Raw genomic sequence first — 27,635 nt, forward strand, 5'->3', positions numbered from 1 at the left:
GTTACAGAGAGAGAGTAGGAGTCACTTTTCAATAATGTTTATATTGCTGTAGCAACGAATATAAATAATTATTAAAGCTGCAGAAAGCGTTGAACGGGCCCTTGCCCCTTTGCGCATGTCGGGGGTATCTGCTGCCGTGCATTTCAGTGAAAGTCGGACACTGCACACAGCAGTTAGAGGATATTTTCTGCGTGGAGCGCGTGACACTGCAAATGACCCAATGAGAACCTGTGAGGCATCCTTAAAAGACACTTCTATGAGGGTGGGTGGCAGTATACAACCATTTCTTGTTGCCACTAGGTGGCGCTATCACCATAATTCAATAATGGAACTAATATGTCTTTAAGCCGGGACTCTTATCCAGCTTGTGAAATTTGGGGCAGATTGGAATATGTAGAGTCAAGTTACAACAGCATCCTGTGTCATGTCGTATGCCTCGAATGGTTGAGGTTAGGATAGGTCGTCTGGCAGCGAGTCTCACGAGAGTTTTTGCAGATCTCAGATTAAATTTCGCAATTTACAGGCCCCTTTAAGGGTTAAAGTTGAGTAGAGTGAACTTGCTATAACCAAACTGCTTATCACTGGGCATTTTCATAATGTAGTAATCACATTTAGTACCAGCCCGAAGGGACTGGAAGATCTTTACTCATTTGTTGTACATCTGAACACTTTGTTCAAACTCTGTATAAGCTAAACCTGTTTGTCCTCTGAACACCCACACGGGTGTTTTCAGTTATTCTGGCTGATTAGACCTCTGCTCAGGTTGAAGGTGGAATTCATGAGGTCACAAATCTCCATCTACCAAAAAGAATGATAAGAATGCCCAAACAGGTGCAATGAAAGCTGACAGGAGACTCAGGAAGATGTTGTATTCCAGTTTTCATGAGTTTTCGTGCATCCTAAGTGCCTCAAAAGTGCCTCAAAAGTGCGATCTTGCAGCAGAAAAATTATAATAACCCTTACAAAAACAATAGGTTTCCTCGCACTTCGTGCCAGGGCACCGTTGGGGTCCTGGCACTTTCGTGCTCGGGCCCTAATTATACTGTGTAACTGCATTTACTGTATGTGAATCCCTGCGAAATAGAGGCTGTTCACGGCAATGAAAAGATCACGTTTCAGACAGAAATGTTTAAAGGAATAGTTTGGGAAATTTATACGGCTGTCTTCGACCAAATAAATTCTTAGTCAACTAACACTCATACGACTTTGTCGATTCATTGATAAGTTGATTTAATCAACAGATCTGTAAAAGTGAGTTTCTCTGCAAAGAACACAAAAGCACCACTTTAAATCTTGTGTTTACCATTTTTACATATCTATTTGCACATGGATTAAACATGCAAGATATAACATGTTGCAGTAATAAGTTAACTTTAAAGGTATTTTTTAACTTAGGCTGCTGCAGCCAGGCTAACTGTTTCCCTCTGTTTACAGTCTTTCTGCTAATCTAGCTACCTGACTGCTGACTCTAGCTTTATATAATAGCACACAGGCATCAGAGTGGTGTCAATCTTCTCATCTAACTCTCGGCAAGAATGGGAATAAATGTATTTCTTAACATGTCAAACAATTCTTTAGAAAATATTGCAGATGTATTTGTGCAGGCCTATGCTTTAACTCTATAGCCTACCAGCAATTAGACACCATAACAGATTTATTTCTAGGACAGTGTTATTTTAAAACTGAAGCCTGGAAAAATTAGACTCTTTTATGTCCTGAGCGTGAACCCCACTAATATGATTTACTTTGTTTTCTATTAACTTTGACTCATCAGCTGCAACACCCTTCATTTATACCTCAGAACATTTAGTGTTTGAGATTTGATCTAAAACCAACAAAAGTATGAATAATTAAAATGCAGACAAAGGACATCAGTAATGAAAACCGTCCTTGCAGGTATTGAGAAGTTACTGAACAGGATATGGAGGCAAAGTTTGGAGAAGTCAGACAGGATGTGGATTGTCTTTGTGCCCGGATGCTGTGGGTTCAAGCACATAAGCAGAATGTGATCCATTTCTCCTTGAGGGTCCCAGACTCTTCCCAGACTACCGAAGGGAAAGTCAAGGGGAGGTCTGCTGTGCCATTGAGGTTTCAGGTGACAAGCATTCTGCAGATTTGTCCCGGGGCAGACAGAGAGCCAAAAGGGCGAGTGTCCCCTTGAATGTTCTGGAAAATTCCCTGACCCTGAGGAGTGTTGCATTACTCCTTCCAATTGTAGCCTCCCGGCCTCGTCCCAGAACAGAGACTCCTTTGAGAGAGGCTGCCGAGGATTTGGGAAGTCGGGATTCAGCCCATTTAAAAAAAGTTATCAGTAAAATCTGCTGAAACTCTGAGAGCCAGTCAAAATAAGACCGCTATCTTCAAGTGTGGCGTCGGTCTATAGTTTACATTGGCCATCTTGGTGTTTCCTGTGCTACTAACTGGGGTCTGTACAATCCGTGTGCATTTGGATAGTTTGTTAAATTCAAAGTGTCAGAAATGAGAAAATGAATCGCATTTTCGTTTCGTCCTCCAACAGGAGACCGCTCGGACCAAGCAAAATTCAGCCAGCGCAAACCACAGCTGCCATTTTTATTTATTAATTTATTTGACAGGGACAATACATATAGGCATTGTTACATTTAAATAAAGTGCAACCGATGCAATATTTGTTGGACTTCTAGTAGCTAATTTGCAGACCTTCTGGATTTAGTCCAATAAACAAACTATCAACACGTACACAAACCTTCAACGCGACTGACAAGCCCTCGGTGCAGCTCTACTTCTTCGTCCTCTCATGTTGGACCGGACGCTACATTGACTCACTATTACCTCTTGAGGTACAAGTGGTATTACAAGACAGGATGGGCACAACACAATACATAGCATCTTTGACATAACGTCACTGTAACTCCTTCAAGGTAGTTATTTTTGTTTTATGTTTTAAACAAAAATGCTGCCCATATCTTCCACATATCACTTTTAAACAGAATTATAATATAAAAAAAGACAACCCATTGAAGTGTACTCTCTAGATTTAATGGATGAGCAGACATTTTAACCTCAACCATTCTTTGAAAATCAAGTGAGCCTTTTTTCATCTTTTCCTGTCACACATTCACACAAATTATCATCACCTTAGATCATCTTGAATAATGTTTTTATTTCTCTTCAATTCCCCGCATGCGTTAGTTCCCAAAGACATCAGTGAAAATGCAGCAGGGTAGAGCTTTGTTTCTGTTTTTCACCCTTTCAGCTTAACCCAATTCATTAAAGATAATGTAGAACTCTGAGCTTGATGCAGTGACGCCTTACCAACTGTTTTGTTCACAAACTAACAACAGAGATAAGTTTTCCATGTACTTGATTGCTTTAATCATTTTATTTCTTTGCTTATCTCTGCTCCTAATTGTGTTCTCGTTAATATGAGTTTGACAGAATATGAAAGAATGAGGACAGTTTAACAACAGCATTATGATGTATTTCCTTGCAGGTGAAGCACTGACTTCATCCTTTTGTTACCTGCTCATGTTATTTCTCCCTTTCCACGTGCGATAAAGCTTACTCAGGTGTGTACTTATTCTTCCTTTTGTGTGTGTGTGTGTCTTAACTGCAGATGGTGAGTCACGCCCTCTCTCTCGCTGAATAGCCGGCCTCACAAAGGCGAAAGGATCTCAGCTCAGCCTGTAAATAAAACCCTCTTCCTTCTGCTCAGCGTGGGAGAAAGTGCCACTGTGGTGCTGGGGTGGCATCTCTGTGGGCTGATAACTGGAGTGAAAGCAGCGTTGAGGGATCATCTTTCACTCTGAGCCACTCAACTTTCATGCCGTGGCCCCGGAGCCGGCTCTCAGGGCTGGACCGTCAGCGGGAACGCAGAGAGACTCTCACGTGGACTCAGAGCAGCACAGAGCACAGGTGTAAAGCATCTTCCTCAGGAGACTGAAGAGGCATACATGAGGGGAAAAGTCATGCTATGGTTTGGATGACCTTCCAACAACAGGATTAAGACACTTTAACTGACTTTTTCTCCATCTTTGTTGGGGCCCATTTGGGCTGTGTGGTAGGAACAGGGACAGCTGGTGTTGATGCTTCTGCTTTATGAGTTTTCATCACTTGGAGAGCGTATCTGAGTGGCAGGGGGAGCCAGCATGGCCAAGCCTCTGCTGAAGATACAGCGCTATTTCCGCAGGAAACCCGTCCGATTCTTTTCCCTCATCCTCCTCTACCTGACCGCTGGGAGCCTCGTCTTCCTGCACTCTGGCTTCGTCGGGGACAGCGGCCCCGGGGCCAGAGGGGGCCGAGACTCTGTGGTAGCTGCAGAGATGGGGGGCCGGACTTCAATGTCTGATGCTCGGGGGCTTGGCATCATGAGTAGAGTGTTTAAGGAGACGCGCAGGTCTGGACGGAGGTACGGCCCTCCGTGGATGAAAAAGGCCAGACAGGAGGGCCATGAGACGGTGCGCAGGGGGGGAGACTACACCAACAACTGGAACCGTGCACTTAAAGGACGCAGTGCCAAAGACGTGGACGATGGAAGAGGTGGGTTATACCGAGACTACTGCAGTGGTATTGCTTTCAGCTTGACAGTTTTCCAAATTCAACAACAGATCATCTCCCACATCTCAAAATGAGTTGATAAATTATTAAAACAAAAGATGGTTGAAATTTGCCCTTGGCTTCTACCACTTAAAAAAAGAAATGCAATAATTCAATGCAGTGCTCACTTAAGCAGATCAGCAAAGCATAAATAGAATTTACTGGAACAATAAATTAATTTTAAATGAGGGAATAATCACAATATGTGCCAGCCATCACAGTGTTGCAACACTAATGACTTCTCAGTGTTTACGACTGGATTCTCGTGTGAAACAATTAGAACAGTTATTATAATAACCCGTTGTTTTTTTGTCATAGTTGCTAATGAGAATATTCATCAAATTAAAGGAATTTAAGACATTTTACTACAGACTGATTTATAATACACATTCACTGGCAAACACACAGGCAGCACTTGATGTTAATATGAAATTGATCCAAAGTAATCTCTTAATTACAAACCGCATCATCTTAATGACTGAAAATTTCTAGTTGTAATTGGTCATGTAGGAAATCCCTTGAGTGTGGAGTGAGATGATGATTATGATTAAGTCCTCTGTCTCGGCTCAGAGTGAATCCTTCAAGGGTCTCACCCACAGAGCTGCAGCTGCAGCTTCGCTTCGTGCTGCTCGGCTCACGTTCAGCCGCAACACAATCACAACATCTGAATGTCTTCAATCATCACAGCTTTATCTCTCTTTTTAGAACTATGCGACTACATAATCCTGTGAGAAACCGTTTACATGTAAACTCATGACAGGCATGTGATATCTTCACAAATCACAAAATGTTCTAAAAACACCAATGAAAGGACAGGAAGTGTCTGTCCTGAGCCGACATCTCTGACCTTGGCACGAATATCCTGCTTACTTATCTCTTTCCAAATGAAACATGATTAAATGATCTGATTAGAGGATATCATTTTCTCCTGACTCTCTTCTCTCTTCCTCCTCTCGGCTTTTCTTACCCCGCCAAACTCCTCTCTCTGCACTGTTGGATAAAGTCTAAATTATTAAAAACAAAGTCAAACAGTGGATTTCTCCAACATGTATTCAAGAAAGCCCTCCTGTGATAGTACGGAGCCAGACCTGTAATCCTCTCTCCATAAAGAAACACAGTTGTGGAAGAAGTACTCAGATCCTTTAATTAAGTAAAAGCAGTAATACTGTGTCACAAGTAAATGTCCTTCATTCAAAGCACCGGAGTATCCTCATCAAAATGTACTTAAAGCAGTCAGGCAGAATACTATATATATATATAATATATATAATATATTTAATATATATATATATAATATATATTTTTATATATATATATATATATTATATATACATATATTATATATATATATATATTATATATATATATATATATATCATAGGATTATTATTACTGATCCATTAACATGCAAGCACCATTTTGATATTGTAGCTGGTTGAATTGGAGCTAATTTTAACTATTTTATTGGGCGGTCAAAGTTGATCATGTGTTTTGATTGTAAAATCTTGATCTTCAAAGTAACTGACAAATGTAGTGGAGCAAAAAGTACAATATTTTCACTTTCAACATTGTAGTTGAAGTACATTACTCCCATCATGGGAATCCAAAGATGTCGTAGACATCGTATCAGTATCATAGATGTCATATCATTTCCAGTTCGCCAACAGAAATAAATAACGCTTTGCATGATGCAAAAACCTTTTCCTCTCTTAGTGGTGGAATAAATATTCAGATATTTTGCTTAAAGGAGCAGTGTGAAGGATTTGGCGGTATCTAGCGATGAGGTTGCAGATTGCAAGCAACTGAAGCCTTTCCTGTGTGCCAAGTGTGTTGGAGAACTACAGTGGCAAATGCAAAAACTAGAGCCAGTTGTTAGAGAGAGAGAGAGCGACGGCGACTGCAGCGAATAACGTTATGGACTCTGGCCCAAGCTGGAAAAGTTAACAGTGTTTGGTTTGTCCGTTCTGTGCATGGCGGAGCAACATGACGGAGCAACATGGCGGACCCCGTGAAGAAGACTCACCCCCTATGTAGATATGAATGTCTCGCTCATTCTAAACGAACAAAAACACAACGATACTTAGTTTCAGGTTATTATACACTAATGAAAACATAGTTATTAATATTATATTCCATTTTTGCCAGTAGATCCCCCTAATTGTTACACACTGGTCCTTTAAGTAAAGGCAGCAATACGACAATGTAAAACTACTATGTTACACATAAATTATTATAATTCTACTTAAAGTAAAGACGTATTAGCATTTTATCTACTTGATGTACTGTCGGGCAGTTAAAAATCTAAATCTGTAAGATACTGTAACGTCAAATACATGTATTGGAGTATAACGTAAATGGATATACTAAAGAAAAGGACAAGTAACTCAAAATTGTATTTAAGTACAGTGCTTGAGTAAATGTTCCTGGTAATCATTCCACCAGTAAGAAACATTCAGTTCCTCAGCTGTAAACAACATCTGGTACAGATACCAATCGACTCAACATGCTCTATTTGGGTGTTTCTGTTTATTCATATCCAGAACGCCATCAATTTCCCTATAACTTCATTGTGGTTATGTGGGGTTCTGGTTTCCCTCCAGAGTGCAGTACAGGCAGGCAGAGAATCTAAACTGCCCATAAATATGAAACACGAGTGTCAGTGACTGCTGCTCTGTGTGTGTGTTAGCGTTGGGACACAATGTGGAGGCAGCTTTCCTGATTTTTATCTCCCTCTACTTGGGCACAGACTCCAACCTCTCTGAGCCTGAAGAGAAAACAAATAAGTGATTCTATTACAAAAACTATGAGTCACAGCACAGCGTGGGGTATTAAAGAACAATGTTTTTCTAGTCCAGTGCTGAGCTATTTTTTTTTTCCAGATTCAAGGCCAGGAAAACAAACATGTTTACAATGTATATTGAAGCTTTGGGTTATCTGATAATCTGGCTCAGTGCTCCTCCTCCCCCTCCCGTCCTGAAACACTAACCTCACAGGACTGCAACTGAAAGTGATGATGGAGTAATTAGCAGCTTCAAAGCTTTCGTTTGCTCTCATACATCCAGCATTACGCTGCAGTTTTTTTTTCTTTCCTATCCTCTCACTGCAAATGGGCTCATTCCCACTGGCTCTGAATTTAATTTAGAGGGAATATTGGAGCATAGGATGCAGACTGCAGCGCATAAACACATTTGCTCTGTGTGGTGCAATGGCACAGAAGCATACTGTACTGAAGGGAAAACAGGGGTGGACTGGGGATAGAATATATAGCTGTAATACACTGTTTACATAACGATCCACCAGACACAGGGAGGTATTGTGGAACGTTTGTCTATTGAAAGTATAAAACAGATAATATCATCAGTTGCATGTGCACTTTCATCCTTTACCCTCATGTCATACTAAGAAGAAATGTACCATTCAAAAGCCATTCAGCTTAATTTAAATCAGCATTTCCGTTCATCATAAAGCAGATTATTTTCAAGCTCAACAATAGTTAGGAGGAAGATTACAGCCGAGTCCTGCAGCACACCACATGCTGCACGAATGCAGCAGGCCTTTAGTCCATAACAATTAAAGTAATGCTATCATGAGAGGCTCAGAGGGGTAATGGCACTGCACTGCACAGCACAGCACAGCACAGCACAGCTGGAGAGAGGTTAGTTTGTTAAAGGTATAGTGGAGCCAGTGCAGCTCAGTTACACAGAGAAACAGTGTTTAAATGAGAGGGAAGAAGCTGTCGGAGGGTTTCTGTATCCCTCTGCAGAGGTTCACTGAAGCCCAACCCCCACACACTCCTGAACAAAATGCAGAGAGATGACAGTTACAGTTTCAAGCCACTAGAAGGGGATGTGCGTCTTTATAAATAAATAAAGACTCTGCCCCAGTTTGGACGCTGTGCTCTGTTACCACACTGTGTCATGTGAGGAAGATACTGTGGCGGACAGTATTCACTTTTGACTCTTTTATGGCTGTTGTGTTAGCTGAAGTAAACATCATATACTGTATATCTATGTATTTTATTTTGAAAACGTGTCTGTGTTTCTGCGTAACTAACTTCTATATATCTTTCCTCTTTTCTCTCTTCTTTTTAGCAAAGTATTTTGGCTGCTACATCGATGACACACAGAAAAGGGCGCTGAGAGGAGTTTCCTTTTTCGACTACAAAAAAATGACTGTATTTCGTTGCCAGGACAACTGTGCAGAAAGGTATGACATGCAGCAAACAACAAAAATCACTCATCCATTAGATATCCTCTCTTTCCCATTTCTACTGGCAGGCTGATAAATAAAGTACAGCCGATATGGACATTAAAAACTCCTGACAGTGATTAAAAGATTCTTCATCTGTGGTGTTTTATGGAGCCAGAATCATAGATCTGATGGCCAGTTAATGATCAATATACAGGCTTGTCTCATATATTAACTTCCACATATATCTTGATGTGCAAAATAATTTCCTATCAATCTTATCACATTATTAAGTTTTCCCAAATTTCGAGTTTCAAAGTTCATTTTTTGACCTTGGAAACATCATTTGACAAAATTTGACTTATATTACCCTGAAAAAAAAATTGAAATTTGAGCATCTATGTATACATCACCATGACAACTGGGCAGAATGCATCTGCTTATGAAGCTCCAGGACAGCCATTAAATGTACCTTAAGGTTAATCACCATTTTGTCATAGTTGAAAACACTACACTGAAGAATAACATTACTTTCCAACTAAAATACACTGTACCCGACGTGATCATCATCGGTCCCAAATCCCTCACCAAAACCACTCACAACTTCTGCCTCACCATCGACAACTCCACTCTGTCTCCCTCCCCTCACATCTGCAACCTCTGAGTCACAGCCACCCTTTCCTTCAAATACCACATCAATCAAATCACCACGACTGCCTTTTTACACCTTTAAAACATTGCTCATCTCCACCCGTCACTCTCCTTCTCTGCTGCCGAAACTTTGATCCATGCCTTCATCACATCCAGACCATTGCAACAGCATTCTTTATGACTCATCCTCAATAAACTCCAGTACATCCAGAGCTCTGCTGCCCATCTGCTCACCCATTCCCGCTCCCGTGATCACATCACCCCTGTCCTCCAGAACCTCCACTGGCTCCCTGTCCCCCAACAGATCCAATTCAAAATCCTTCTCCTCACCCACAAAGCCCTCCATAACCAGGCCCCCTCCTACCTCACCGACCTGCTCCACCACCACACCCCTTCCTGCTCCCTCCGCTCCTCTGATGCAAACCTCCTGTCCCCACCACTCAGAACCAAGCACTAAAACACATCAGATACTGCACCAACCTGTCCACATTCAAATCACTAGTCACCTTTTTAGAACTGCTTTTAATGTGTGATTAATGATGTGTGTTTTATATATTATGATGTTCTTATTAATGATAATTTTAACTGTGTAAAGTGTCTTTGAGTTTCATGAAAAGCGTATTATTATTATTATTATTATTATTATTATTATTATATGGCCAAAAGTATGTGGACCTTTTTGTGTACTCTTGGACTGGGGCTGTTGGTTTGGGCTTTTCCCCTTTGTCTTAATGAAGGGAAAAATCCTATTTTAGACAACATGTGTTTCCAACTCTGTGTCAACAGTTTGGGGAAGGACCTTTCCCTGTTCCAACATAACAATGCCAAGAAATAGTTTTGTTTGGTGTGGAGGAACTTGACGGGCACAAAATAATTTTTCATTAAACCCTCCAGTAGTTCCATTTTATAGAAAAATTGCCCACACACTGACAAAGTAAGTACATAAGTAGAGGCTCTTGAGATGCAATAAGAATCGATGTATTCCTTGTGCAAAAGGAGACACAATGGTGACACTTTGTCACATTTTCTTATATATTGTGTCACTCTTTGCACATAGAATCAATCAAGACCCTCTTCTGCTTTTTTGTCAGTGTGCGGGCAATTTTTCTATGAAATGGGACTGCTGATGTTAGCCACACACACCTGACCCAATCTTTTGAAAAGCTTGGATTCAAGAGCGCAAACCCTTTTACAATTCTTTGAGCCTGTGGTAGCTGTCTGCTTTGTCCGGTTAATAGTCCGGCCTCGCATCTAACACCTTTGATGATTGAATAGGAGAGCCGACTGTGAGTCAGACCTTCAACACCAATGCTCAACCTCATTATGTTCTTCTGGCTGAATGGGAGCAAATACCTGCAGCCAGGTTAAAAACATCCTGTGGAAGGCCTTCCTTGAAGAGATTAGGCTCTCATATCAGCACATTATTACCAGGTGGCAACCTCCGGGTCTGTAAAGTGAAGCCAAATGCTGAAGCGTCTTAAACTTGCATTCTTTCTAATAGCCAGCAGAGGATGACTCCTCTGGTTGCAAAAAGAAGTCAGATTGTATAGAAGTCTATGAGAAAATGAGCCTACTTCTTACTTGATTTATTACCTCAGTAAACATTGTTAACATGAATTTATGGTCTCAATCACTAGTTTCAAGTCTTCTTCAATACAGCATGATGTTCATTTAGTAAATTATGGTCCCATTTAGAGTCAAATAGACCATAAAGCAGAGTATGCTTTAAGGCATACCTTGTGATTCACAGTGTGTTTTCAGTTCATGAAAGTTAATTGAAACATTTTGGTCGCCTACAAATGTCTAATACAGCGTTTGGTAGTGCTTAGCGCCATCCTCTCGCATCACTTCTGGTTGCAAAAAACTAAGATAGCGACGGCTAAAATACCGAAATTGAATCTTCAAAGCCGTAGTCCACAAAGCAATGGGTGATGTCATGGTGACTACGTCCTCTCCTTATATGCTATTATTATTATTATTTTGGAATGACACGTTCAACAGTCCCATATGGGTGTAATGTGAAGATGTCCGCATACATACATTCAGAAGACCCTCATACGTTTGTAACAACATTGGAGGGAGCTGCTGCATATTTCATTTATTGATTTTAATTTATGTTTATGTACTTCAAAAATCCAATCCTGATGTTTGTATGGGGTTAAAAAAAACAGATATGTATGCTCCAGTTTTGAAAGCATTTATCTCTCTGCTCCTCTCCTCCATTTGTCTCCCGTCTCCCCCTCTCTGCTACCTCAGCCATCTTTCTTTCACCTCTTTTCTCTCCCTGTGGAATACCAGGGACGGCTCTATCGAATGCATTGAATTACACCCATCACTGATTCACAGAGCGGAGAATAGGAACAGAGAGAGGCGCTCGTTTTCAGCTCCTTCCTCCTCCCGCTTCTCGCTTCTCGTAGCCTGCTCGCCTCCTCTCCCGGAGCAGCGGGTTAATATGAACAGACAAACAAATGAGGGGCAACTGCAGCATATAGCAGAGCACAGAGGTTTGGGTTTGATTGACAGCCCAGGGGATTTGTCCTGTGTGAGGGGCGTGTTAGACGTCTAATTGCACCCGAAAGGCCTCTTGGGAGTCAAATCCTCCATGCAGCAACAGAAGCTTCTGTGATGGATTCAGTATAATTGCCTTTAGAGCCTCACAGCATCTTCACCAAAGAGAGAGATGTTATTCCAGAGTAACGTCTGGATGTGTTCTCATCTTTACTTCAACATCTGTGCTCCATTTGTTTGGTTTTATTGATCACTGCTTATCCAGTTGCTCCGAATGATAATCTGCATTGGCCTGTGAAGAAAGACACGTCATGCAAGCTCAGAACAATCCCTTAAATCTCTGTGTTTCCTTTACTAACGATTGTTTTCTCCCATTTCTCTCCCCTCCAGAGGGTACATGTTCGCAGGTCTGGAGTTCGGAGCAGAGTGCTACTGCGGTCACAAGATCCAGGCACCCAATTCTTCAGACAGCGAATGCAATATGGAGTGTAAAGGAGAGAAGAGTAACCTGTGCGGAGGAGCCAACCGACTGTCCATCTACAGGTTGGAGCTGAGCCAGGAGTCGGCGCGCCGCTGTGAGTCTGACACTCTGCTACAACCACAAAAACTCCCCCCGGGCTGATGCTTGATGTCCATGTGCTGAGAATGAGCAGACCTGAGTGTACCAACAGTGTCCACTGAGGCACAAAGATGCTATTTTGATACAGAAATCTAACAAGCCCGGCTGTTTCGAGGGAAAATATTTGTTTTATTTTGGGTTAATGCCACAGAGTTGGGAGCAGGCTGCTCTGTTGTGTTTACCTCTTTCCCCGGAGAGCTGTGCTACCTACATAGCCCAGCCAGCCATGGTCTGCATCCTAAACACTCGCTGCTGCCTGCTGCTGGAAAAGTGAAGTGAAGTGAAGGGCTGATTAGCAGAAGTGAAAAAGATCTGTGTTGAGATAGTTTGTTGAAATGTTTTTTTTTAAAAAGTCCCGGCCATCGGGTGAGGTCAATTTTCACACCTTCTACTTCTTCTCTGTCCTCTTCCTCTTTCTTTATCTGCCTACTTCTTAGAAATAGTCTGCTAATGTGAAAGGAGAGTTAGTATATACACATATCGGCGAATATTTAAGCAACTCCTGAATGATCTTACTTTCCTCATCCAGTTCAGTTCTGTTTGTTTATTATTATTTTCATTTCTGCTTTTTTTCCCCTCTATGCCTGCCATCAGACTGCTGAATAAGCTCTTCATGTTTGTGTTTTCACCTCTGACCGTAATCTCCGTCATGTGAACATCAAAGAGGAAATGCAGGAAATGTGTCGAGGTGGCTGTTTTGTGGTTTTCACCACATTACGGTCACATGGTTGAGTGATTTAAGTAAAGGTTTACTGCTATGATAATCCTGCAAACATATTATTCTGTATTATTTATTTTGCCTCGTCGTTATACAGCCGATCATTAAGCAAAGCAGATTATGTTCTACATTTCACTAAGCTGTGCGTTTGCGTCAATGATCTTATTGCTCAAGACCTTGTTTGAGATATATGTTTGGATGCTGCATATGTGTGATGCTAGTCAACGGAGCACAAAAAAAGCATCTCGGGTGTATTTAAAAAGCTCTGCCACATGCGAGGGCAACAGAAAGAGGATGCAGTGAAGATATACTGCAGAGAAATAAAGAGGGCAAGGACATGGCATTAAAAATGCAACTTTTAGTCAGGGAAAAAGGTCAAAAATAAATAAAACATTAGATACACACACATGGCTGGAGCTAATTTGCAAGGGGGTGTTACCTGAAAGCCTCACAGCCCTGATAGTTCAGAACAGCTCAGCAGGTTTTGGTAGCATGAACTTAAGTAGGAAGAAATACAGCAGACGCACAGCTCCATGCGCATATTTTATTCAGCAATGTTTGAGCAAGCAGGCGTTCTTCATCATGGTATCTGTCACTGTGAAAAGCTTTTAGTGTGTTTTCTTCCTCTTTTATAAATGCTTAACAGTCTGTTGACAGCAGAGAGCTTCATATGTACATCAGCACAGCTGACACGTTGACAGCCTGAAATAAATGTGAAATGGATGTTTAGATTTTCTTCTGAGGTGACTTAAAACAGCGGTTTTCAACCTGTAATGAAGCAATTCTGCTCTCGACCTTCCCGTCACAGGCTGCAACTACTTCCTGTTTTCAGCTTGATTTGTTTTGATTTTTCATTGGAAAAAAGTGGTCTAATCATTCTGTAATTAAGATGTGTGTGCAGGAGTAGCAAATCGAAAATATTGAGTAGGGATGCACCGATCCGACTTTTTCAGTCCCGATAGCGATACCTATGATGATACCAATACCAGTGTTTAATTAATAAGCTGTATGAGCCACAGTGCCTGGCGCACCGACTGCACCTGCAGTAGGGTGCTGCTCTGCTGAAACTAAACAACGCTATGAGCAGCGCACTGATAGAAAATATTGTTGCATCTTCTGACATGACAATGGAGTCAAGTAAACACTACGCACACAACGATAGGAACCATAATTGACCATGCTCATTTCACCACTAGCTGTGGGGCTGATAGTTATATAGTATATACAGTATACTGTAAGCTATATTAAGGCTGGACTTGAATATTTAACACCAGAATCGTTAAAAAATAGTGCTTTTAACTAAACCAAAAAAACGAAAGGCGGTGCATAATGCGCACAGACATCGACCTCAATATGCCGCAGTTTAGGGGGAGAGAGCCCGCAAACGTAACACTGAGGTACGTCTACACTCGCACACAAAAAGAGATGAGGAGAGGAGACGCTGAGCGCTGTGACAGAGTTGTGTGTGCACCATCAACACAAGGCGTAAAAACTCGTAGTCATCATAACACATTTCCTTAGAAAAAGTGAGCGCTGAGAGATGCTGATGCATCCAAAATAGGCAAACAGGCGATTTACGAGTAACTTCAGTGGAAAATAAAAGAGCAGATTACATTTAATATTACACAAAATGTGTTTACAGATTTTGATAGTGACAGAGGAGGTGCCGGATCCAATCAAATAGGGGCCGGCCCCAGTCTGGGAGATCCAGGATCATGTTCCGGTAGGATCCAGCACTGATTAAGCCCTGTGTATGCCTCGCTGTGTGGAAGTGACTGGGATCATTATTTTATGTGTAAGGCAACATCAGGCTTGGCTTACAGATTGCTTTCCTAACTTTGCGAAACTAAATTTAACAAATAAAAACAAAGATATAAATTTACTGAATTGTTGTTTATTATTAAAATAATAAATAGTACACCAGCCAATCGGTAAAAGATCTTCAAAATTAACATAAATTGCAATTCAAGTGTAAACCTTTTTAATGAAGCAACAAATTGATCAAAACTTATACAGGAATTCAAATTCCAGTATATAATGTAGATAGTATATAAACATAAAATTGAATTGAATAGATCTGCCTCATTGTCATCAATACCTGTTCCAACTATTTGAGTCAGTATCGGCCCGCTACCCGATCGGTATCGGTGCATCCCTAGTATCGAGGAAAAAACAACAGCATATGAGATAGAATTTTACAGCTAAACTAACAACTCCCTGTGAAAGAAAGCAGCAGCTCCTCTCTGCTGTTGTGATTTATGGACTATCCATCAGACCGGAGAGAGGATCTGAGATTAAAGGTCATCAACACACTGCAGGGATGTTAGAGCTGCTATTGGTTGAGTCTCCTGGCCGGTCAGGGCCTCATAGACTGGGGGAGAGTCCCAGTGGGATCTCTTCATGAGGGGTCAGTGAATAGAGGCCAAGCTTATGAAAGCTGTGCTCAGTAACCATAAAACTGCAGTATTTTGTGTGTGGTTTTTTTCTATCTGTTGGTGAAAACATTTTGGTTTGTTCTGTCTGTTTCAGATGGCAGTGCCATTTTCAAAGGGTGTTTCCACAGGCCAGACAATGTCACTCTGGCACTTCCCTTCAGCGCGGTCATCCAAAACATGTCTGTGGACAAATGTGTGGACATGTGCACAGAGAGGGTGAGGAAGGTTTTTGATTCAAGCATCGTACATTTGTACACGCGAGTTTGTCTTCCGTGTTTAATGGCAGCTATATTTCAGGAGAAAACGCTGGCCGTCCTGGCTGGAGATCGATGTCACTGCGGCTTCCCGACTCCTCTCTTCTCCCTCCATGAGCCGGAGGACGAGGGCATGTGTCTCCACCGCTGCTACGGGGAAGAGTTCGAGAGCTGCGGGAACGACGAGTACTTTGTGGTGTACCAGACGCAGGTTCAAGGTAACGTTTGGTGGCTCACAGCAGTATATAAAGAGCAGATTAGAATCATAGGCATGTCAGGAAAGTGTCAGTCACACCCTGCGTGCAGGAAGTACATCAGGCTGCCCCATACACTGTTCGTAGCTATACCTACGAAAAGTAATGCACTGTAATTCGTATATATCCCACAAAAACAATTTGTGTATAATTCACGTAATTGTGAACCAGATAATATAAATTGCGGCGAACGCTGTGTATAGAGGTCGAGGTAGATGGATGGGTGGGTCTAAAAATACAGAACTTTCGCCTAGGAGACTGGCATTCGTGTCCCTTTTTAACCAGAAGTCAACGTGGATTTATTTGTCACGTAACTTAACGCCACTTCCGGAGTTATTTTAAGCCAAACCACTTTTCCTAAACCTAACTAAGTAGATTTGTTGCCTAAACCTAACCAAGTTGATCTTTTCTTAAGCTTAACTATGTTGTTTTGTTGCCTAAACCTAAGGAAGTTGCAAAATTGGTAGCATTTCTATTGCTTTTGCACGGCTCTCAGCATGGCGGCGGCTTGCAGCTAACGGTGCTAACAGTGCTGACAGAGCACACAGTGTGAACCTGAGGGGGTTACGGTGTTATCAGCTGTCACCACAATCTAAAGGTTTATTTAGTTCAGCTGTAAAATTATTTGTCCCACTCATACCTGTATCACTTTGATAACCAAATTTCAGGTGTCTTTATAAAAACATCTACATAAAAACAGATTAACAATTTTTAATTATTCCCAAATATCATTATCCGCTTCCAAAGTCTAGTATTAGTCTTTCTCTAGTATATGCGTTTTTGTGGACAGTGTTCCTCAAAGCACTGGGAAGCTGTAGCTTGGATCAACAGAAACATAGAGCCCAGTAAACAAAAAGAAGGTTTAATGCTGTGCAGCAAAAAAAAAACAAGAACAAGAGCAAGCTGCAGCAGGAAGTGAACTTCACGTAAATATTCAGGACAAGTTGTACTCCGAAATCTGCACGTATTGTTTACCTTGTACACCGAAATCTGCACGTATTGTTTACCTTGTACACCGAAATCTGCACGTATTGTTTACCTTGTACACCGAAATCTGCACGTATAGTCTATTTTACTTCAGTGTTTTTCCAGTATAAACGCAACACATTAATATTAGTAAGTGGGCATTGTTAGGCAATATATGATGAAGAGGAAAAAGTCGAGTTAACCCACGCACAACAACACATAACACCAGAATGTGTCTATATGCCTGTATTTAGACCTTTTATGACCTTTTTCTCCAATGATGTCAAATGTCTTTGCCACAAACTTCCAATGTTTCACAACTTCTTTGTCTTTAGCCCCTGCTATTAGAAAATAAGTCGATAAGCAGGAAGTGACTAACTTTCAGTATCTATTTGAAGCTTGATTGTGTTGAGCAACTTGTCAAATATTTTGCAGTGTCATAATTCACTTTGTCAACATCTTTCACCCCACATGTGTAGGCAAGGTCACAGATGATGCCCGTGTTTATCACAGTAGAAATATTCAGTAATTCTATAATACAACAAATCTATAATGTAGCTTGTCTGTCATGTTTTGTCAGATAACCGCTGCATGGACCGCCACTTCCTCCCCAATCGTGCCAAGCAGCTGGTGGCCCTCGCCAGTTTCCCCGGAGCCGGCAACACCTGGGCTCGCCACCTCATAGAACTCGCCACAGGCTACTACACCGGCAGCTATTACTTTGATGGCTCCCTTTACAATAAAGGTATGCATCGACATTTATCTGACATGATTCACAAACACATTCATTAATAAATACGGTGATATGATTAAATATATCCACGGTGGGATCGTCATTGTTTCACAGGGTTTAAAGGGGAGCGGGACCACTGGCGGAGTGGGAGGACGATCTGCATTAAGACGCACGAGAGCGGCAAGAAGGAGATCGAATCCTTTGACTCCAGCGTCCTCATGATCCGAAACCCCTACAAAGCTCTCATGGCTGAATTTAACAGAAAATATGGCGGCCACATTGGATTTGCTTCCCAGGCCCACTGGAAAGGAAAAGGTGAGCTGTTACAGTATGTAATAATGCATCCTGTACAATGATATACACAAACAAAAAAAACTTTTTCAAACTAAACAACTGAAGATGTTTCATTTTCAAATTGACAACAATGTAAGAGTTTGATGTGCAGGCTGACTTTGAGTAAAGTGAAAACATATTTTTGGTAACTAACTGCAAGATAGTCAAGATAGGAAATACATGTTTTTTAGTTTACAAGGCAAAGTGTAAGAATCTGTGAGCATAAGGCCAAACTCTATCCTGTTGAAGGACAAATGAGAGTCTCAGTCCTTGCACTGTTGTTTCTAAAAAACTTCCTCCAGCCCTACTGATTAAATTAAATGGAAAACTAAATTTGTCTTCTCTAAAAGTATGTGGTAATATTCAAAAAACTGGGAAATGGTCTATGGTGACGTAAAATGGTAAAGAAATGGAGGAAATGAGCAATAAATCTCGGACTGTTTCGGTGGTTTTGACTTTATAAACCGATGTGGCAAGTTTTGAAAACGTTCCAAAACCATTTTAACCAACGTGATATAAAGCATGTTCTGTCTGTTTTTAAAAATGAGAAATGAAACAATTACAACCTCAGTCACTCTGAGTCAGATCATGAGTTGTGCCATCAGGTGAAATCTGCTTGTTCCTCAGACTCTCGTGCTACATTTAATTAGGAAATGTGACGGGACTGTGTGTAGAAAATGTATACATCCTTCACTGACATTTTACCAGTTGTTAGGATTAGACTCTTGGAGCAATAGTTTGAGAAATAGGTTTGTTTGCTTTCTGTGGGAGAGTTAGATGAGAAGATTAATACCAGTCTCACATTGGTCTGTTCAATATGAAGCTACAGCCAACAGCTGGAAGACTGGAAACGGGAAAACAGCTAGCTAAAGTTAACACAAAATTAGCACCTCGAAAAACTCACTAATAAGCATGTTATATCTTATTTGGCTCTGAGCAGTTGCCAGGCATCCAGGAAGTCACTGCTCCCGGCCAAGACACCGCCACATAAACCCTCATAGAATGGCGAAGTGATGTATTTATTCCTCGTGTTTGTACGGATTAAATGCACGAGATATAACATTTTAATGAGTGAGCTTTAGAGGTCCTGGTAGGTGACTAGGATAGCGGTTTCCCCTTGTTTGTAGTCGTTGAGCTAAGCTAAGCAAATGTGCTGCTGGCTTTAGCGCCATATTTAATGGACAGATGTGAGAGTGATATCAAACTTCTTATCTAACCACAAAAACAAACTATTCCTTTTATAAAGCTGTTTGCATGTGGGAACAGAACATGTTTAAGCCTTGTGCATAGCTCCTTTATGTTACAACATGTAAGTCTATCCAATTAACTTCCACTAGCTACTTGATTTATAATGTTGTTAATAATATATAATATTAAGACGTGCATTGTTACATGCTTAATTTGTCCCTTTTTGACCATTTGGAGATTTTGTCTTACGTCCAGTGCGTCATCCTGCATTGTGCAACCACTTAATAATGTGTCAGCGCTATTTAGTCAATTCCTCTTTGGTCTACTTGATGATTAAAAAAAGGTTATAAAAAGGCCGTTGTTCATGGCATCATTAAAGAAATGAACCGTTTGGGTCAAGTAACTCTTTGTCTATAAAATGTTATGCGCTTTGTTGAGCTATATCTATATTTAATGCATATTCCGCTTTTCTCAGAGCATTCACCCTCCTAAAGTGTGTCTTGGTAACCATAGCAACTGGTTTTGTCTGGTCCGCGTACCGTCTCGCTCACTTTCTGTGAGGTTTAATCGATTTTCCAGAGGCTGGAGAGTTGCCGACCCAGCAGTTGCCTCTCTTTTTTGGAAACATCAGCACATTTGGCATGCCGTTTCCAATGAATGTTTATTCCTTATGTTGGTGGGGAAATGATGCACTGACATCCGTAAAGACAAAAGCTTTTTGACAGCTGCCACTTCGAATACAGCGAGAGGATCCAGTTTGAGAGTCAGCGTGACATTGTGTTTGGGGCGCCACATGTACGATCTGATGCACTCACCTCTGTGGGGGGAAGCTGTGGGGCTCAGATGATGTTACTGACACTGATGCCTTCCAGTGTGGACTCATAAAGTCAACTCAGGGGCAAGTGTAACTCTATTTTGGAGGGCATGTCATTTTACAAGTCTGTTATTCTGTTATCTGGTGGCTTTAGTTAAAGGCCCTTACACATAAACCCCTTTATTTGGGTTTTTTAAAGTCAACCCCCTGCTAATAAGAACATAAGTATCTTAACTACATCTGATATTCAGTCAAACATTAGCAGAACAGGATGTTCACGGGAGAGCTGAAATTATTTTGGTTCCTTCTTATTGTGAACTCTGGATTCTTTTGAAAGCCAGATAACAAGAACTGACCCAGTGTGGTCAGAGACGCAGTTCCTCAGTGTTTCTATATAATATTCTGTCCACTGTGCCTTTCTCATTGGTTTCTGAGACAGCACTGCCAACTCAGCAGGCTTTAAACTTTAACGACGACCTCTCTTAACAGTAAAGATGTGTGCTAATGCAGCACAGCTCCTGCCAGCAGACGCTTTTATGGGCCAGTAGATTATCAATGGGTAAAAGTTGCAAGCAAAGGATTTTCCTACAGTACCTCTGCAGTTTGACTGACAACCAAGAGTGACTTTACTGTCAAATTATTTCAGAAATGACTTCATATACCCTGCCGTGAATTGTGCCAGACTTAAACTAAATGACATCAGTATTTGGCTATCCTGACTCTCACTTTCCCTTTATTCAGTCCCCAATTTGACTTTTTTTGTTTTATCTTTTTTTTTTTGTATTATGTAGATGCTTTCTTATGAGATCGGGGCCTGTATTTATCAAACTATTCTGCTATTCCTGTTCTGAACATGCATGTGATTAACTGTCTACTTGAGAGCTACTCTAAAACATTACTCCTAAACTTCACTATAATAAGGAGGAAGTTGCTTGATAAATGTGCCTTATTCTTCAGTTTTAGCAAATAACCTTTCACTGGCTCTTTTTAAAGTGTTTTTCTTAAAGGTTTGATAATACGGCCCATCATTGTTTCGGTAAAATGAGCCGAGTAGTTTTTCTTTCTCCCATGTTTCAATTTGCACAATATAATGGTGTTTCCTTATTGATTTATTTTCTGTTCTCTCATTTGTCCTGCAGAGTGGCCCGAGTTTGTGAAGAACTATTCCCCTTGGTGGGCGTCCCACACATTGGACTGGCTGAATTATGGAAAGGTCGTCCACGTGGTCCACTTTGAGAACGTGAAGAGGGACCTGTTCTCCCAGCTGAAGGGGATGGTCCAGTTTCTGGGTTTGAAGGTTGCTGAGGACCGTCTTCTCTGCGTCGAAGGCCAGAAGGATGGAAACTTCAAGCGATCGGGGCTACGAAAGCTTGAATATGACCCCTATACTCCTGAAATGCGAGCGAACATCAACGAAATGATCAGAACAGTAGACGCTGCCTTGAGGAAAAGGAACATGTCCGGAGTTCCAGAGGACTATATGCCAAGATGATATATGTGATCCCCTCATTTTATTTTTGTTCCTCCTCTAATTGGACAGACTCTGCACCATATTTTGTAGGATTACATGAATGAACATAGGTTGAAGCTGTAGTGAGAAATAATAGTCTCTTTACCCTCCTATTTTAATTTTCTATTCATGTTCTTTCATTTTCTGTTGAACCTCAGCAGCTTCATGCATTAATAGAAGAAGCAGTTTTAACTTGGGAGGAAAAGCACTTCTTATCCCGCTCTATGCACATGTGCTGTGTAGGCATGTGCACATGCCTTAACAAGAGGAAGGTACAATAGCTGTGACTACAGAGAGGCTCATCTGACTGCGCTGGGTGACTAGTTGCCAGTGACCCAAAACATATTATACAATACTGCAAAGTGTGTTGTATGAGCTTATTTTGTGCTAAAGAGAAATATGAGAAATCAAAACATTAAAATGTATGAATCTTCTGCTGCTATCACAGTTACAGAAAAATACTATTTTATACATAAAAACTTTAAAACGTTTAGCCCTTTGTCAGAGGGAAAAAATGCAATATGCAGGCTATAACTACCTGATGATGATACTGTGTGTTTCCAAGTTTTTGTAAGTTATTCAGCTTAGAGGATTCTTGTTTTCAATGATGAAGAGGTAAAGAACTCAGCTCCTCGTATTCAAGAAGATGAATAATCCCTCTTGAAGGCACTGACTCCAGGAGAGAAGAGGATTTATCTCGACAGCATTTATTTATCTCTGGTGTGCAGTGCACATGTCGACTAATTTGGTTGTGAATATGTTTTTTTAACACTGGACCCGATGCAGAAATCCAAAAAGCACTTTGCTGTGCAACACTTGCCCCAAAGATCACTGAGGAATTAGGCGTTACACTCGTGTTATAGATCGGAGGTTACCTTTAGCAGTAGTGATCGTTATAGGTTGATTTTATGACAGTTATTCATATTGATTGAAAACAGTTTTTTGTTTTGTCGCTTTGTTGTAAGAACAGTTATGAAGCAGTTAAATCATTTTACTCCTTATAATTTAAAAAGAATCTCTACAAAAGTGTGAAAAATTCTGCTCAGATTCTGTAAGCAGCACGTCTTATAACGGTACTCAATGTGCTATGCCATATGCTTAAAAATAAACAAATATATTAATAGATACATGAGTATATAAATAAATAAAACTCTGGTAATTGAGAGCCAGAAAACATGAACTGACTTCCATTTTCAGAATGATATAAATATATTTTTTTAGAGTGCGCTGACGCATCGACAATATTTCTATTGCAACGAGCAAAACGGGAGAAGTTGTTTCTATTTTTAACACATGCTTTAAACTTTATTGGCTCTCGCTCTCATTGACAAGCCGGCACTTTCTGAACGTAGGTGTCACATATGAATGTATTTTCTATGGAACGAATGTAATGTGATAAGGCCCAATAAATGAGTACATAAAATCATGTGATATGGTCGACTAATTTCTGAAGAAACGTTGGAATTTACATGACTAGTAAAAAGGTGATTGTGTGTTTTTGAAGTTCAAAGAAAATGTATTATAAATGGATCTCACTACTGCGGTCTCTCCAGGCTCCTCCATTATTCAGTAGTACTTAGTATACTTAATATAACCCAGCATATGTAAATATATGAGTAAAAGTTACTACTACACACACACTGGGTTTATGGTCCTGTGCGCAAATTCTTCCTGTATAACACAGATAAGGTCAGGCAGCCAGGAGATCAAGCTTCATATTTAATGGAATATGATTAGGGCGGCAGGATTTTGAAAAAAATATCTAATCGCGATTGATTTGTGATATTCGAGGGAATGATAATTTTTACATCATTATTCTCATTTTCAGTAATGAACTTATTAAAATGATTATGGTGTGATTTTTGCAGGGATCTTTACCAAACACAGATGTTTATAAGTCTGTAGAATATGATGGGTAGGCCAGGACATCTCTGTAACACCACAATATTTAATTTAACAAATATTTCCTCTTCATCCTGCGATTCAAAAAATTGATGAAAGCCATATTGCGATCTTGATACAATTTCAATTAGTTGTGCAGCCCTAAATATGATATATGTCTACCATGTCCACCATACAGCTGAGGATCATGGGAATGTCATTACTGGTGGTGGCGATAGATGGTTCAACCTGAGGGGGACATGAATGTCTGTACAAACTTTCATGGCAATCCATCTAATAGTTGTTGAGATATTTCAGTCTGGACCAAAGCGGTTGACGGAGCAACCAACAGGCTGAATTGCATTGCCATCCATAGAGCCATGCAGGGCAGAATTTTTAGCAACTGACAAATACAGACAGCAGCAAAACAAGCTTTGGCGAACATGTTAGCATGCAGTTGCCTATTTGCACATTCAGCAGATACGGAGCAACATTATCATGTATTTGTTTCTGACCACCTCATGGGCGCAAGTCCAATATTCACTCTCATTTTAGCTTCATTTTTGTCTCCATCCACATGCTCCAGTTGTTACAATAAAACATTGATTAATACAGCTTTAAAAAGGTAAACTGCCCCAGTTTCATTGTAATTCACTGCCATGTAACCTCTGCAGTCTGGGTCTTCCCCCTGCCCTCCGCTGTTTCAACATAAAAAAAAAATCACCAGGCACTTTCGTCATTGTTATTCCTTTTATGTTGTTACTGAGAAGGAAGTGAGATTACTTTTGTTCAAGGGTTCACCGTTCACAGCGCATACACATTAATCATGTCCTTTTGTGCATTTTACACCCTCTAAGGGAAGAATCATTTTGACCCTGGAGATGTTGCACCACTTTACTTTTTTGTCAAAACATAGGATGAGCTCATATTTCTCCTTTGGCCTTTATTGTTTCAGAGGTGTTGGCAAAAATGCTAAGAGGTCACACTACTCTACTTACTGCTGGTGAGCAGTGATGATAGGGGGGATATCATTGCATTTATCACTGCAAGTGCAGGTAAGGTATCAATGAAATAAATTATGCTGTCTATGAAGTGCTGATGCTTGTTGCCACTTTTTGACTGCATATAAAATATTCTAATTCTTCCAATCCAAGCGCCACAGTTTTCCTGAACATGATCATACTATCATGACCGCGGATGAATTATAAATTAATACATTTTACTTTAATATTGAGAAATGAAGCTGATACACAAGCTGATTTTGATAGAACACAACTTTATTTCAGAAAACATAAACATTTATTGCACAAATCACATCCACCGTACAGCTCTCATACATGAAATAACAAAAACACAGGTTCATTCAACACAAGCTGTTTTTGTCAACTGGTAAACAGCTGGGTGTGTGGTATTTATATTCATGAGAACTAACTTGATCAGCAGTCCTCCACACTTTCATTTGCACTTTGTATTTGGGCCAGTCTGACACAACCTACATAAATGCTGCGATGCAAAAATAGTTGCGTACTCTGCTGTCAGTAAGTAAAACCCCAGAACATCCCTTTTGGGACAGCCGAGGTTTTATGTGCAGGAAAAAGAAATACCAGTAATACATTCTTGGCTCTTTTCCTTCAGTGAGTGGTCTTCATGATCTTCTGTTTGTTTCCAATTTTGTGGCCTAGTGCTTATCATTTTAGATCAGAGGTCAAATGAACACTGTACAAAAAACAATTCTACAAACTGATGAGCAAATACTCCCTGCAAAAAGCCTGGAGCCAGTCCAACCAAATTTGCAATACAAGATTATTTCCTTTCCTGCTCATTTTGATATGTTTCACTAATCAAAATAAATGCCATACTTGCAATCCATGCAAGAGCAATGCAAGTCTTGCAAATGTATCTGCAATTTGCAATGTATTGCCACCATTTGTGTTCGCAAATATACACAAATTGTTTCTATAAAAAGGAGCACCTCCACTGTCTATTTGTTCAATATAATTTCAGACAATGCTTGACATAATGATAATACATTTTTCACTGTGTTTATTATCAGAAAATATACCTCATATTTTACAGTCCTTGTATTTTACAACTAAAATTCCTCTACGTGCTACAGTTAAAACCTTCCACAAACACTGCTCTGAAAACATTCCTTCTGCTGGGTGAGATTGATGTCGCCCACCCTGCGGTGCACAATGAGCAAAGTGCATGTTTAGATATCGGCTCAAGCTCGCAAATTCTTCAACTACATTATGTGTTTGTGAGCTTGAATTGGCAACAGCTTTCTCCATGCTGCCAGCAGTACAAAAGTGCAACAAAAATGCTCACTGTGAATCAATAGGCTACATATTTCATATCTTGTGGTAATTAATTGCATATTTGAAAACAGTATTTTTGTCGTCACATGAGTGCCCGGCGTGAAACTGTTTTGGATTAACGTCTCTAGATGTGCGTAGAAGCTCTGCCGTCCATGGAGCTGGACCTGGACAGGTATCTGCTGGTGGTGCGGCCTTCCTCCCCCATTGCGTTCTCCATCTTTGAGAGCACGGAGCTCTTGAACTTCTTCTTGAAATCGTTGCCCATGAAAACATACAACACGGGGTTGAGGAAGCTGTTCGCCGCCGCCAATGAAGTGCCGATTTTGAGTCCGGCAATTAAAATGCCGTTGTCGTAGTTTTGATGGCTGAGCTCAAGTAGGACGAAGACGTGGTAGGGCAGCCAGCAGATGAAGAAAGCAGCGACGAGTGCAGACATTACTTTCAAAGGTTTGGAGGATTTGGCCATCCTGTTGGTTCGAAGTCTGAGGATGATGATGGAGTAGCTGATGATGATGACGGCGAAGGGGATAATGAACCCTGCAAGGAAGCGGCTCACTGCAACTATCTTGTGACTGTGTTGGTATAATGTGTAATTGTTGTAACAAATGGTCCTACCCATGTGAGTGCTAACTTCCCGAAAGATGACGGAGGGAAGGCTCAGCACGATGGCGAGAAGCCAGGACATTAAAACGACAACGGACGCCTTTTTAACAGTGCGATGGTTCTGTGCCCAAACTGGAAACGTGACCGACACGCAGCGGTCGACGCTGATGACGACCAGGAGGAAGATGCTGCTGAACATGTTGAGGAACATAACGGAGGAGGTGAATTTGCACATGAAGCGGCCAAAGATCCACTTCTCCATCGCCATGTTGGTGATGCTGAACGGCAGGAAGGCGCAGAAGACGAAGTCGGAGATGGCAAGGCTCAGGTACCAGGTGGTGTTGACCGTCTTCTTCATCTTGAAGCCAGAAATCCAGATGACCAGAGCGTTTCCGCAGAAGCCCAGCAAAAAAATTACCACGCTGACCACGATTAACGACACACACACAACTTCCTTTAAACACGTTGATTGGTGCTGAAAAACTGTGGACTCCTCGCGTGGAGTGTCGTTGCCTTCTACAGTGTAGTTATAGTCAGTATAATAATCGGAATAATCATATGAAAATTCCATTTTGCCGTGTAAAGAGATTTCTGTAGAAAAGAAAAGAAAAGCATTTAAAATGACAAGCATTTTATCATATTTAACAATTTTCCAACAAAGCTTCCTAAATAAAAATGTTTTTGAGTCTAATTTAACTTCTTTATGACAACAACAAATGATTCGTACCTGCAGCACAGACCTTCCACTGCTGTTGACTTGATGGTGTCCAGAGCTGAGTGTCAACAGAGCTGCTTTTCTTTAGACTTAAATGCCGCCCAACCCCACTTAGCAATCAGCTGACAGGATGTTTCTCAACGCTTCCATCCCCTGAATAGTTTCAGTACTCTATTTTGAGGTGTGAACATTTGTTTTGTAACTGAGAAAGCTCTTTAAAAAAAACAAACTCAAGCTTTATTTCAAATACATATTAAACTCTTTATTCAACGATAATGCACAAAAAGATAACTGGATTATAAAAAGTATTCAGTCATTTCCCGTACTGTTGTTGGTTTACAAGTACATTATATTAATGTACCTTCATGTTCT

At 40.7% G+C, this 27,635-nt stretch overlaps 2 protein-coding genes and 1 long non-coding RNA gene across 3 annotated transcripts in view; 1 reads left to right on the plus strand and 2 right to left on the minus strand.

Moving 5' to 3' along the window:
* wscd2 (WSC domain containing 2) overlaps positions 1–23,172 on the plus strand; it is a 42,715-nt gene extending 19,543 nt beyond the window's left edge. The window contains exons 2-9 of the mRNA XM_037777536.1: positions 3,596–4,518; positions 8,667–8,781; positions 12,313–12,497; positions 15,789–15,910; positions 15,992–16,166; positions 17,749–17,913; positions 18,016–18,216; positions 21,376–23,172. Of these exons, the coding sequence (XP_037633464.1) occupies positions 4,128–4,518; positions 8,667–8,781; positions 12,313–12,497; positions 15,789–15,910; positions 15,992–16,166; positions 17,749–17,913; positions 18,016–18,216; positions 21,376–21,728 (1,707 nt within the window). The 5' untranslated portion in view covers positions 3,596–4,127 and the 3' untranslated portion in view covers positions 21,729–23,172. The remainder of the gene's footprint in view (positions 1–3,595; positions 4,519–8,666; positions 8,782–12,312; positions 12,498–15,788; positions 15,911–15,991; positions 16,167–17,748; positions 17,914–18,015; positions 18,217–21,375) is intronic.
* Positions 1–27,635, minus strand: LOC119492787. The gene is made up of 3 exons (XR_005207855.1): positions 27,625–27,635; positions 11,212–11,217; positions 1–1,042 (listed from the first exon to the last, which is right to left on the minus strand). It is a non-coding gene; the product is annotated as an uncharacterized LOC119492787 (long non-coding RNA).
* On the minus strand, positions 24,884–27,341 carry cmklr1 (chemokine-like receptor 1). The gene is made up of 2 exons (XM_037777537.1): positions 27,276–27,341; positions 24,884–27,139 (listed from the first exon to the last, which is right to left on the minus strand). The coding sequence occupies exon 2, from the start codon at positions 27,117–27,119 to the stop codon at positions 26,070–26,072; it is 1,050 nt and encodes a 349-aa protein (XP_037633465.1). The 5' UTR covers positions 27,120–27,139; positions 27,276–27,341; the 3' UTR covers positions 24,884–26,069.

The sequence above is a fragment of the Sebastes umbrosus genome, chromosome 8 (assembly GCF_015220745.1).
Source record: "Sebastes umbrosus isolate fSebUmb1 chromosome 8, fSebUmb1.pri, whole genome shotgun sequence".
NCBI classification, from domain to species: domain Eukaryota; kingdom Metazoa; phylum Chordata; class Actinopteri; order Perciformes; family Sebastidae; genus Sebastes; species Sebastes umbrosus.